Raw genomic sequence first — 13,800 nt, forward strand, 5'->3', positions numbered from 1 at the left:
CTTTGTTTTATATCTTCTCTTTGAACAAGATAGAAATTTAGGAGTAACATGGCCTTACAAACCCAACAGTGAGATCTTAAGAGATCCAGCCTACGGCTCTTCAATGGGGTGTCACAGGGTCCCCAGGAAAAAAATTGTAAATGTAAAATAATAAAATAAATATTCTTCTGTAGCAATAACAAAGTATAACATAAATTATTCTGTAGCAATTACACAAGAATATCCAGTAATGTCCCTGCCTACAATTAAACACATTCACTTACCAAAATCGGGGGCATCTGCTGTGGCAAATGGGTGCAAGCCTTTTACCACAAACTTAGTCACTGCTCGGTGACATTCGTCTATCCTGGCCTGAAAGGAGACGCTACCGGTAGACTGCAGCGAGAACTGCCAGCATCTGAGCCAGACTCTGTCTCTCTCATCATGGTCACCTAAATGCACAGTAATGGCAGGTTTTGTAATAAGGCAGATCGCGCTAACATAATATGCACTGTTAGTTGATTATTTACCTGCCGCATTAACGGGAGAGGACGTGCAAACGTTACCGCTGCTGCTGGGTTGAGATTCACGAGTCCGGAGCGGAATTAAAAACACGACATTCATTTAAGGTCATCGCGTGTTTTGTGAGCAAATGCTTTTGCATATTCGTAGTGTTTCCTCCCTTAAATGAAATATCTACTTTGCAAGTATTGCAAGTTGCCCTGTTGTCATCCGTTCTCGTAAAGTATAACCAAACTTTTGAGCGTTTGAGCCGCCATGTTTCCTGCCAGGTAAATGACGCTCCGCAACGTGGTGACGTCATTCGGGGCGACTGGAATCGATAAGGGAATCGTTTGCAAAAATGGCAAACAATTCCAAGGAATTGAAACAGTGGGAACCGGTTCTCAACAAGAACCGGTTTTCGATACCCATCCCTACTCGTTGCCATTCGCCAGCTGTCACAAACACTTGATTGTAGTTCTTGCTGTAAAGGGTGGCACAATCAGTTTTTAGGTTTAGAGTAATTGTGTTTGAATCATTTTTTTCTATTTCCATTTATCTATGTCTAATAATGAAATTAGTTTGATGACATGAAATGTGGCACAAATACTACTAGCTTAGCATGCTCGCTTTGCAATGTATAGTAACCCTACTAAATATCACAAAGAGATACTCCTTGAATATTTTTCCCATCTCATATCTAGAATTATAAATACATACATTTTACATTTTTATATTCAGCTTCCACTTGTATATCCACTGAATTAAACTATTTTCTATTTTGTCTGATATCCTTTATTTTGGTACTATGTCCTTCAATGGACATTTTATGCTTTTGTGATCTTTCTGTCATGCCTGTATCCTTTCCAATACTGCCCTCACACACATGAGTCTGATTTCATAAACTTGTCACCCACTTTACCCAGAAAATCTAATTTTCTCCAGCTGAGCAAAGGCTATTCCGGGAACATTTATAGGGTGGAGATTAAATTGGAGAGTTGAAACCTCAATAACTATGAATCTTCTGACCTGGAATACCAAATACATACTCCTTCACATGTGTCCATATCTGACACAATATATGAGCCTGCGTATGCTCTTAGACATATGTTTTTTCTCCATATTCGCAGTGCTTTTTTGAATACATTAGTTAATTTTAAATAATTTTCTTTAGCTAGATATTCCAAGAGTTTGAAATTTAAACTTAAATCTGAAAAACAAGTCTCAATCTCAAAACAAAATTGCATGGTCTGGTTCTTTATTTCCATACCTGAGATTGTTGCCCACAGTGTACCGCCAGGTTTGAGTCCTTCCTCGTAAACACACACACACACCTAAAGTTTCTTTCATCTCACTGGGTAGGTCCCAGAAGCTCAGCGTATCCATGCATACTCATTACAGGCTACCAATAAACAGCATCCTTGTGAGAGAAAGGCAGCGTGAGTAGCTGTGGCACCCAGCCCAGATTAAAGGCCAGATAGGGATCTCAGGGAAAAATTGACAAATTCACAGCAAGTTCAAAAGAAATGCTAATAAACTAGACTTTCCACCCACAGATAACAAAACTTGACAGCTTTCCATTCCAATCTACATTTCCCTTTTCTGCCCATGTGTCTGGGGTCAGCAACAAGGTGAAGCAGGTAACCTTGGGGCCAGACGGTTCCCCAGCAGGCTGAGGTCCATGCTGAGGAAGTCATTCCATCCTGCTGTCTCTCCAAGTCACTGCTGACGCATTACTTTCCACTGCACTGATTCCACTACACCAATTACTGAACATCTTACCACAAACACACAGATGTCTTTCTTCACAGAAACACAGATACAAACACACATCATTCAGTAATGCTGCTGCAAGATGGTTTAAAAAACCAGATTGTAATTAAACTGGAATCTTTCTGAAGTTCTTCGAGAACCAAGGCCTACTGTGGTGACACATACTTGAGCAAATCACCTAAAGCTTTATTCCTCTCCTCGTAAGTCACACTATATTAAGGACATCACCCCACAAGTTGAAATCTAAAAAATAGAATAAAGGAAAAGCCACTTAAAAATATTACATAATTCAGACCACACTTAAGCTATTCAGCCAGGCACCCTTAAGTCACTGACATTCAACTTGAGCTGTGCTAATGTCAGGGAGACTCTCGAGATTTAAATTATGCTGTATCACTCAAGGTAAATGTCAGCACATGATGTTGAAATGATCAGAAATGTACTTTTATAACAAAAGGAGCAAAAATACACTTTAACAGGATATCTTCCAATCCATGTTACTAGATAATGCTTTCTTCCTGCTTCGACTATTGCTGTCCAACAATACCCAACAGCCTCCTCAGACAAGTTCTCACTACAAGACATACTTACAGGATATGTGACGATCATTCACTATGAATCCGTCAAATGATTACCTGCTATATTTTAAAACTGTTTCAAGTAAATATTGCACTCGCTTTGTAGTATGAGCTGGCAGGCTAAAGACTTTTAACATCCAATGTGACTGAAACAGCCCCATCAAGTAAAGCCCGAGTATGGGATGGTATGAATAGATGAAAACAGCCATGACTATAACATAAAGCTGCTTAGGTTTTAAGTTTCCTGTATCCAGATCATGACAACCAAATGTTTATTCAACATGTTTAAGTTTTTAAGAGATTATCATTAATATTCTCTATAATCTTGAGTATACATGATCCTATTTTTGTTTTTTCGCATTCTGAGAAACTGACTACATGTTCAGTGAACATTTGCTATTTCATCTAGGGTTTGAGAGTAACGAAATTTCTATTCTCTGTATGTCCTGTACATGTGGCAGAATTGACAAATAAAGTTGACTTTGACTTTGACTTTGACTCACCAACCTTTCACAAGTAGCAGGTGCAGTGAAATGAACCATTCTGTTCTTAAAAAATGCTGACAATGCAAATGTACTGATTGATATATTTCAACAGATGATATTATTGTTTCAGGATTTACACACAATCCAGTGTATAGTGCAGTTCAGTTGCACATTGCATTCTTTTATGGGTAACAGTATAAAATACCTGTGCCAAGAATAAATATAAGTGTCCACTCAAGCAAAAATTGCATGCATATATCTATTATGTCAATATCTATAATATAGTCTATAGATATAAGTGTATTATATCTCCTATATCTATCTATTTATATCAATCTGTTCCTAAAGACATTCAATAGCTGCAATATTCATATGAATAATACATTTATGATTTATAATTTTAATAAATGCACACTTATCATTCTAGTTCTGGTTAAACAGAGTATTAAACTGAAAGCTGCATAACTACCAATAGCAAAAATATTTCTAAACAAAAAAAGAAAACATAAACACATAAATCCTTTCAGTTGTCGTGCCTCCTGTTCTTTTACATTCCAAGGGCAGGCAGCTTTGTTAAGTAACCGATTACTACAGGAGAGCTTATTACTTGTATGAGGCTTTTTTTGTTAAACCCATCTTTTAGCTAAGGGCAACTTTGCTTGAGGCACAATCTGTAAAAAACATTTCATAATGGGTTGGTGTGTCAGCCGTATCCATAGTAACCACTTTGGTATGTGTGCGTGTGTGTGACGATGCACTCACAGCCATCATAGATGTCAGTGGGAATGTGGACAGCCGTGTGGTTGTAGTCAGTCAAACGTTTAAACGAGGGGTCCTCTTGAAAGTCTGGTCGAATCCTGTTCTTTCTTCCCTCTGTCTCATTTGCATCCAGCTGAAAGGGGAAAAAAAGATTCAAAGCACTATCTATGGCTGTTCTCACTATAGGTTTAAGAAATCATAGCAGACATCTTTATGTAAATTAATGAGGCACATTGCACATATATGACATGGTTTGTTGGTCTCCATAAAAATGAAAGACTTTACAACAGCCTGAACGCGCATTCTCAACAGCTCATCGCTACCATAATAACAACATTGCTGCACTTTTCACACCCTGCATGCTTTAAAAAAAACCCCTGACTGTTTACGTGATGATGTCTCGCTTTTTTTCATTTTATCATCTTCATTTGGGAGGAGGAGCCGGAGACACTCAGATTGTTTATGCCCCTTGTGGAGATTTATAACTCCTGCCGTGCATTTGCCAATTTACATCAATGAGAGCAGCAGAGACAGGGAGGAAAAGATGAGATACCGATGAACGAAAGCAGGGTAGAGAGGGGCCGAGGTAGTGAGGTGGTGAGAGAGGCAGAGGGGGAGGGAGAAATGGTGCGAACAGTTGCTTCCTAATAAAGCAAGAGCCTAGCCAGCTCATACATCTCATCTGTCAATTAGAGGAGAAACATGGCAGAGACCTCTTCACCTGAGACAGGCTGGAAGGAGGGATGACAGAGAGGTAGCTACATGGGAAGAAAAGCTCCAAGAAGCAACAAACTGGGGGCTGCAGTACAGAGCTAAGACGATAAGAGAAAGCGGGGCTGAAAATGTGGTGATTTTTGCAGGAGTAAAATGAGGGAGATGAGGGAATATGAGGCAATGAAGGCGGGGTGGGGGTGGGGATGCTGTGTAGCAAAAGCACATTCATGATGCATGTATGACCTATGTGTTTGCAGGGGCTCAAAGAGAAAGAGAATAAATTAACAGAGGAGGGCAAAAAAGCACACTCACATTGTCCTTTGCGTTGTAGTAGGCAATTTCATCATCCTGTAAACAAGTGACAAAGAAGCACAAAAAATGCTTTTTGGATGCTTCAGGGTGTTGCACAAAGAACCCTAACATTTATGCAACTATTAAATATTTGATCAATTTCTAAGCAGTTCTTTATTTTGCCATTTGTTCATTCTATTATTTAGTTAAAAAAGATACTAGTCTGTGTTTTTGCTTAAATAAATAAGGTATGGTCATATTTCACCATGTCCCTCTGTCCCTGCAGCCATTTGCAATGCTCCAGGTAAGCATTTTTTGCCTCTGAGATAGCAATGTAATAACTGCCTCTGTGACAAGTATTTTTCCTGAGCATTGCTTTTTTCTCTTATATAATTGTTTGCCACCCGGGTTGTTAGAAGGCAAAGCATCTGTCATTGAAAATGAGGGGCATGTATCATAACACAGTGTATAATGAGCAATAAACCAGTTAACAAAAGGAACTGTACTCACTGCTAATGATGGATGCTAAAAACATGTAAAAACTATTCACACAATCAAATTATTCTAAGTCTAGCAAACTTAGACTACATGCATCACCATTTGTGTATCTGTGCGTATGTAGCTATACTATAAGTGCTAGAGGTAGGAACACAATGTGATATTATCACAATTATTCACTCACAAAACAATAATATTAGTATGATTTTTAACATTGTGCAATATGTAGAGTATTGCAGTAGTGATTAATCAACATCAAATTTTGTCCTCAAACTTTGTCACTATCAGATTTATCCGATAAGATAAATTGGATTTCACTTCAGATATTTTTTTAATTTAATTTAATTTATTTATTTAATTTTTTGGCAAAATGAGATTATAAAGCATGCCAACACTATCACTAAAGCCTGCGGTAAAATGTTGCCATAAGATGAAGTTAGTTATCTGTCTGAGATCGAATAGGTTGATGTTGGCTGCATGAACGTCACATGCACTCTGGTAATGCACCAGTTAACTGTGATAAATCGTAGAAAATCACAAAATCTGTTGTTGTCTGCATAGACAGAAATTCACATTTAACCACTACACTTGCGCTCAGCAACCTTGCTGTTCTATAAATACAACCAGCTGGCAGCCAGTTGAGTCAAGTCCCCTGAAGTTGTGCTCACTGACAAAGACTCATTCAAACTGATGTCAATATGATGGCAATCTGTCTGCATTTATAAATTAGATGTGAATTATTTGAAAAGCTTCAATCAAAAATGGTCATTACTGTGCCACACCCTCAAGCTCTGGGCAACAATTAAGTCACCCTTAGTTGAAATCGGCAAAGGAATGTGAACAATTACCATACAATTACCAGGCAGCCATTAATTTTTGTTTGGTTGCTGCCCTATTTTTACTTGTATAGCCTTTTCTGAATTAGGAGGTAGGTTTGTTGAGCTAAATGTTTCCAGTGTCCAGACAGTTTTTCACAACCTGTTAATGTAGGTTTGCTCAGCTAATGTTATCTCAGGATAATGGTGCATGAGACAAGTCATCTTGTTTTCCAGACAGCTAGTATTCCCAGAGTATTTTAATTAATTTAATCAAATATAAATATTTAGTGTCCCTGTATCGATATATTATCCCCATCCTAAATACAGCAGTACTATGCTGTATCATTTTTTCATCCATCCCTAATAGATAGCACATAAAAAACACATATAAACGTTTTTTTTTCTGTATTTTCTCTCTCTCTGTTACCTCGAAATCGTCTTTCCACTGATGCTTCATTTGAAACTCTTCAGCAGCTGTGGCCAGTTTCTGGGAAGTGAAATATGACAAAAGATTTAGGCTGGAGCAGAGCAGGGCGATATGACCAAAAATATTTATCACGATATAAATTTGAAAATTTACGATAACGATATAACTGACGATATAATTGACACTAGACAAAATACTTTACATCTCCACAACTTTATTAGTGCAAAAAAACCCCAAAAAACATCAATGTATTTTCACTTAAACAAGCAGCTTTTTTAAGTGCATTAAAGTTATATAAAAAAAAATAACAGTGCAAATGCAAATTCCTTGCTGACAGTTTAACCAAAAGGCATTTCTAGTGGAAATTGGCCAACATATCCTCAGCATAAACATGTATAATATCCACAAAACTTAAAAAGAGGTTATACACACACAATACGGTAATATTATGTTGAAGCACAGTACGTATCACTCCGCGAGGCGCCTGCCTACGATAGCCGTAATGCTCCGATAATCCACCAAGCGGTGCGGGTTTGTAGCTCAGCAAAGTCGTACTGAAACATTTGACAAATTTTCAAGTGCCGTGTACCACATAAAATCGTTTCGAGGTCAGTAAACACAACCAGAATTCATACATAAGGCACACGGGATTATAAGGGGCACTGTCAATTTTCAGAAAAATCAAAGGATTGATTTTAAGTGTGCCATATTTTCCAAAAAAACACGGTAATAATGACAGCCCACTGGCATGCTCTACCAAAAATAGTGCTTTGTTGTGTATCTGATGGATGAAAGCTAAACCAGTTCCACACCACTGAAGTTGCAGCATTTTTACAAACCAATTCTGTTCATCTGTTTCATTTAACGATCCACTTCTGCTCTTCTCATTCTGCGTCGCCGCCATGTGCGTATGTAAACAAAGGCACTGCGCATGCGCGTTTTACCCATATTCTATCGCGATATTTCATTTTCCTATCGTTGCATAACATTACACTGGTATTACCGTGAACGGTATGATACAGCCCAGCCCTAGCCTGGAATATATACTGGGTATCCTCCCTTCAAAACATCTCTCTCATTTGAGAAAACCTGAGCAAAAGAGAGCACATTAGAAAACGCGGTGGAGACCACCCTAGAGACAAGAGAGAAATGATTATGATCTCACTTGCAGAGCTCAAACCACAGGGCTATCAAGGTCTTGCAGCACTCACTGTCCGCTAAAGGCCACGCCACAGAGTATCAGAATGTCAAAATGAAAAGGTTGTACTGTAAGAAAGTAGTGTGTGGGTGGGTGTGTGGCTGAATGTGTGAGCAAGTCAGAGAGTGTGAAACATAGAGCTAACTGAATAAAATAAGTTGGGTTCAGTGCAGGAAGAAATGATGGATCAGTGAATAAAGTGGAGAACAAATAAATTACCCATTGAAAAAGCTATCAATCAAAAAGGAATTATATAAAGGAATATAAATGTAATTAACCACACTTGTATTATTATATGGTGTTTACCTGACAGTGTAAAGCACCTTGAGGTGACTGCTGTTGTTATTTGGCACTATATACATGCAATTGAATTTAATTGAAAATGTAATTAATCTCACCTTTAATCTAGTCATCTCTCCTGCAATTGCACATATACATGCTGTTTTGTTACTTCTTGCAAGTACAAACTATAATAACAATGCGTCTTCCATCTGGGAACAAACAAGTTCTGATGTGCATCCAGCGAAATAAACATCTATCCAAGATCACAAGGTTGAAATGTAATATATATGTCTTGATACTGAAAAATCTTGAGATATTACCTTCCAGTTGTGCTATACAATTCAGGTGATGCTTACATTATAATTTAGCAAAGTGTAATTTCATCTTCTGAATTCTTTTTTTTTTTTAATGGAAAGGAAGGCAGAACTGAGAAATGTGCTAACAAAAGGGGAAAAAATGGCTCAAAAAGGGGACAGAGTGATAGATACCTTATTTCTACATTTTTACTTTGATTTGTGGACTAATTTAACCACGAGGCCTGCATCAATTTTTAAAACATCTTGTTCCAAGTTTCATAACTAGTGCCATAGAAATGGAAAAGGTAAGAGGTTAGAACAAAAGTGCGATAAGGAATGAAAGCAAAGAGCAGGACAAAGAATCTTCCTTCACAACACCAAAGTTTAATCATGTTAGAATCAAATCTTTTTATATGATTACGAAAAACTGTTTTTATAGCTGCATCTTTGTCTGACAACCATCTGTTGGCTCGTGCAAGCATATATAACAGGCATGCTAGATGGACACATCTTTGGATGAGATGCTTATATTATTTTGAATTGGTATTTTTACGGAGTATGTTTATGTGACCCTGTGTCTGCTGTCGGCAATCGTTCCATTTTGATCAACAGTTCCATTCCTTTGGCCTCCAGTCCTGGGCTCTGTTCCAGACCTCTCTCTAGATCCCATGCACTGGATGTCAACCGCTAAATATACACCCTGCTGCAGCTATATACACACGTACACACTGACCAACCCAAAACAGTGGAAAAAATGTGAAATGATTACAAGCATTGTGACCGATGTACATTGTACATAAAAATTGCATGTGCTAACAATGCATCAAGTGCTGAATCGTATTTACCAGTTAGTGGTAGCAAGCATCATAGTCAAACAGAGTCAGACACTGCTCCCTGCTACCACCAATCACTAAAGTGTTTAGATGTTGTCAGTGATTCCAACTGCATATCTAAATCAAAAGCTCTGTTAAAAGTTACAGTTTTTGGAGTAAAATAAAACATGTCCAACTGGCAGTTGCACAATGCAGACAAACATGAGGTGTCTTGTTATTTATTTTAAGCATTCCCACATCGTAATGAAACCATTGCTATTTTTAAAACCATGTGTTTGGTTAGGGAAGCCTAACTCTGCAGATCGGCATGTTCTACTCTATTTTAAAATGTTAAAGTTGGCCACTTATGCTCATTTCCAGCTTCATATTTCTTGTTCTTTGAATCTTTTTGACTCTACGGTGGTGTGAAAAAGTTTTTGCCCTCTTTCTGATTGCCTGTTTTTCTATATGTTTGTCACACTTAAATGTTTCAGATGAACCAAACAAATTTAAATATTAGACTTGTAGAGGAATTGTGGCCCACTGTTTTTTGTTGAAATGTTGTAATTCAGCCACATTGGAGAGTTTTCGGGCATGAGTCGGCTTTTTAAGGTCATGCCACAGCATCTCAATCGGATTCAAGTCAAGACTTTGACCAGGACACGCCAAAGTTTTTATTTTGTTTTTCTTAAGACATTCAGAGGTGGACTTCCTGTTTTGGATCATTGTCCGGCTGTAGAACCCAAGTGTGCTTCAGCTTGAGGTCACAAACAGGTGGCCGGACATTCTCCTTCAGGATGTTTTGGTAAACAGCAGAATTCATGGTTCCATTTACCACAGCAAGTCTTAAATTTCCTGAGGCAGCAGAACAGCCCTAGACCATCACACTACAACTACCATACTTAACTGTTTACTGTTTTCAGGTGGGGTTTTTTTTAGATCCTGTCATAATGTGTTGCTTTTTGAGATCTTTTAGCCTGCTTCACTTTATAAAACAGGTTCTATTTAAGTGATTTTTTGATTCAACAGGTCTGCCAATAGTCAGGGCTGAGTGTGTTTGGTGAAACTGAGCTCAGGTTTCCAAAAAATGCAGTTTTTTGCAATTAATTCATTATTTTAATAAGAAGGGCAATTACTTTTTCAAACAGAACGAGGATAACTTTTCTCTCTTAATCAATGAAATCATCATTGTAACTTATCTTATCAAAATAAGTTTGATGATCTGAAACATTATGTGTGACAAATATGCAAAACACTAGTAAATCAGGAAGGGGCCAAACACTTTTTGACACCACTGTATGTGTCGGTCAGTGGAAGTTGATTCTAAACTGTGCCGATGCACTTGTAAAATCATCTTGAGGTCATAGATAAATAAGTGTGACATTGGTGCCCCTGATAATGTTGCTTAGCAACAGGGAGATCCCAAAATGAGACCATCACTTATCAAAGAAACTTGACTCGGCTAAGTTTGACATAAATGCCTTCAGCAGATACGCTATGCAAAAAATAGAGCATTTTTGATCTACTGGCGAGATTTGTGAGTTGTCAAATGTCAACAGTGTAGCATCACATCAACCCAAGTGCACTAACTGAGCTTCATCAGATAAACAGAAAACCAGGCTATTGCTCATAAAATGATAAGCTTGCATAATATCAGTGCAAAAAGATACAGGAACACATAATCAAGGTAGTCTAAAAACATATGGATAGGCATTATCCATATGTTCCCTTGGGTTTCTCCTTCAGCAAAACATTGTATCAGAAATGATACGTGCATATAACCAACAGCTGTTCAACTCCTGATACATCGTACATCATACTTAAGCCATTAGTGTGACATTCATGAATTATATAAGACTTTGTATGAAAAAAACACATGTGAAAATCCCTTTTTTTGCCTGACTGTATATGAACATGCACATGCAGAAACCACACATCTACACACGCTTCCTAAGAGACCAACAGGCATGTTAAAAATTCATGACAGGGCTTTGACGAGTCTCCACTACCCCCTGGGAGATATGGGGGAGGGTGAGAATGAGTGTGCGAGGAAAGATACCTAATTACCCTTCTATTTTGCTTGCATCCCTCTCTCTCTTTCTCTCTTTTTTATGTCAAACACATACAAAGGTTATCAGTCTAGCCAAAGAAAGCAACAACACAATCAAATGTGCTTTGCACTGAGGGGTCTAGATTTGAAGAGGCTACTCAGTGAGTGACAGCTAAACTCTCTGAATGAGCACAACAGTTCATTAGAGCTGCTGAAAACTGCTGTCTCTGCCAATTGATTAGAAGCCACTGTTACTCCACTAAAATGCACAAATTTGCACTATAATGGATTACACTCTGCAAAACGCCCGACCTAATGGTTTTTTAGTCTCACTTTCACTAATTGTGAAAGTTGGACACCATGATGAGCTCACTCTTTCAGTTCATGACCACTGGAGACCTGAGAAGAACTATCACTCCTCTGCAATTGGCAGCAGAGCGTAGCATGGGTACCAGGAGAGTGAGAATTGGGTATATGATTCTTGGGAAGAGAAGTTGTTTTCAGACTCGTACTGATAAAAATTTTTACTGGTTAAAAGTTTAAAAGACATCTAAATATACCTAAAAACCGAGTTACATTTCATTCAACGTGGCATTGAAGTTGGGTCGTGTTCTCTGGGGGACGAGGCGGTTTAGAGATTTCAGGGAGAACAGGGGGAACAAGAGAGAGTTCTCAAGAATAATGCAGTCTATGACAAAAATGTTCAATAAAATCTACAGGCAGCGGAACTGAAGCTAGTTAGTAGTGAGCTCTATCTTTTTTCTCAGATGAACATAAAAATGACCTCATGATGACTCTAACAACTGCTGTGCAGATTAATATTCTAAGAGCCAAATAGGGCAGATACAGCTTTTAACTACTCATACTCACTGATGTATAGGATCATTGTTCTACTGCCGTTGAGAGCTGACCTGAGTGCTAGGTAGTCCTACTAGTCCCACAGAGAGATATTTCTGCCCTGCTCTCACCACTCTTAGTTGTCATTCTGCCAGGGCCGCCCAGCAGCCCACCATGCATTTAGTGAGAAAGCAGAGCACAGCTTAAAGGATAGACAGAGAAGATGAGACAGGCTCTGCTAAACCTCACAGAGCATCCCAGACACCCTGTGTATATGTGTGTGTGTGTGTATCTTTATGTGTGTCTAAAGGCTCCAGACACTGAAATCAATAGGCTGTTCAGTGCACACTGCCCAACTCCCACAGACAACAAAGCAATACTTACAAGAGTAGTAACAGTCTAAATGATCATTAACACCCACATTCGCTCTTATCTTACTCTTTCTCAGTTCTGATGTGTCCAGACATCGTGTTTTTTACTTGCCATAATGAGCTCCGTCTCAAATGGATGGTAAAAAAAGTAAAAATGGGGGAGGTGTGAAAAAAGAAATAATAGAAAAGAAAGAGATGACTCTGAAAAGGGAAGAGGGAAGGACATAATTAACGAGCAGATGTATTAGCCGAAAGGACAGTCTAGAGAGAGGAAAAAAAACAATACTCTGACTCAGCATGATCACTGCCTTCAAAGTAAACTCATTAAAACAAAGCTCATCAGAATGAACACTGGAATGAGGAAAACATATAGCTGGGTGGCTTATGGATGATTTACTGAGCAACGGGATGGTTTCCGTGTTTGGAAAAGGACAAACAAAAACACCTTCATCCGTGTCTAATAAATAAATACTTTACATATATGCAGGAATATACATAAAGGAGAACAAAAAGAGTAAGAAAATAAATGAATTCATATCATGGCAAGACATGGAGAGCAGGGCAAAGGACAGACAGACAGGACAGTAGTAGTTTAAAATGAAAGCTGCATGGAGAAAGAAGAGACAGATGGCAGAAGAATAGAGTGAGTGATAAAGCAGTGAGAGATGTCAGAGGAGATAGCTAAAAGGTTGATTTTAAATATCAGTTTGACAGAGAACTGTGACAAAAGGCCAGGATTTGAACAAAGAGGAGACAGCACTGGGTGTACTGGAACAGAGAGTTGACAGAAAAGGTGGGAGGGATGGAAGTATCCACAGAGAAGAAGGTGAGATAGTAAAAGGAGGAAGAAAGCATGAGACAGAGTGACAGACCTGAGGTATCTGCAGCTGCGAGAACCCATGGGAGAGTCTTGCTGATAGGAACAGTAAATGTACACCTGCTCCCCATTCCATTTAGTATTTTGGCTTTTTTGTTGTCATGCATGTATCTCAGAGATCTATTGCTAAGTGTAGCTATATCCCCTATGTGGACACCATGGATGGATAATTGGTATTAATATATATATTAATATTTGGTGTTACTAAAGGACAAGATCAGAGAGGCTAAGGACAATTACAGGAGGAAGCTGGA

General features: G+C 38.4%; 1 protein-coding gene across 7 annotated transcripts in view; it reads right to left on the minus strand.

The window, feature by feature from the left end:
- The window catches only part of LOC102313898 (voltage-dependent calcium channel subunit alpha-2/delta-1), an 81,790-nt gene that overhangs the window by 40,229 nt on the left and 27,761 nt on the right, over positions 1-13,800 (minus strand). For all 7 annotated transcript variants that reach the window (XM_042227489.1, XM_042227487.1, XM_042227491.1 and 4 more), the window contains exons 4-6: positions 6,824-6,883; positions 5,102-5,137; positions 4,079-4,208 (exon numbers count right to left, since the gene is read on the minus strand). In XM_042227489.1, coding sequence (XP_042083423.1) covers positions 4,079-4,208; positions 5,102-5,137; positions 6,824-6,883 — 226 coding nt within the window. The remainder of the gene's footprint in view (positions 1-4,078; positions 4,209-5,101; positions 5,138-6,823; positions 6,884-13,800) is intronic.

This window comes from Haplochromis burtoni, unplaced genomic scaffold (assembly GCF_018398535.1).
Source record: "Haplochromis burtoni strain Fernald_Lab_line unplaced genomic scaffold, NCSU_Asbu1 Contig_264, whole genome shotgun sequence".
Taxonomy (NCBI): Eukaryota; Metazoa; Chordata; class Actinopteri; order Cichliformes; family Cichlidae; genus Haplochromis; species Haplochromis burtoni.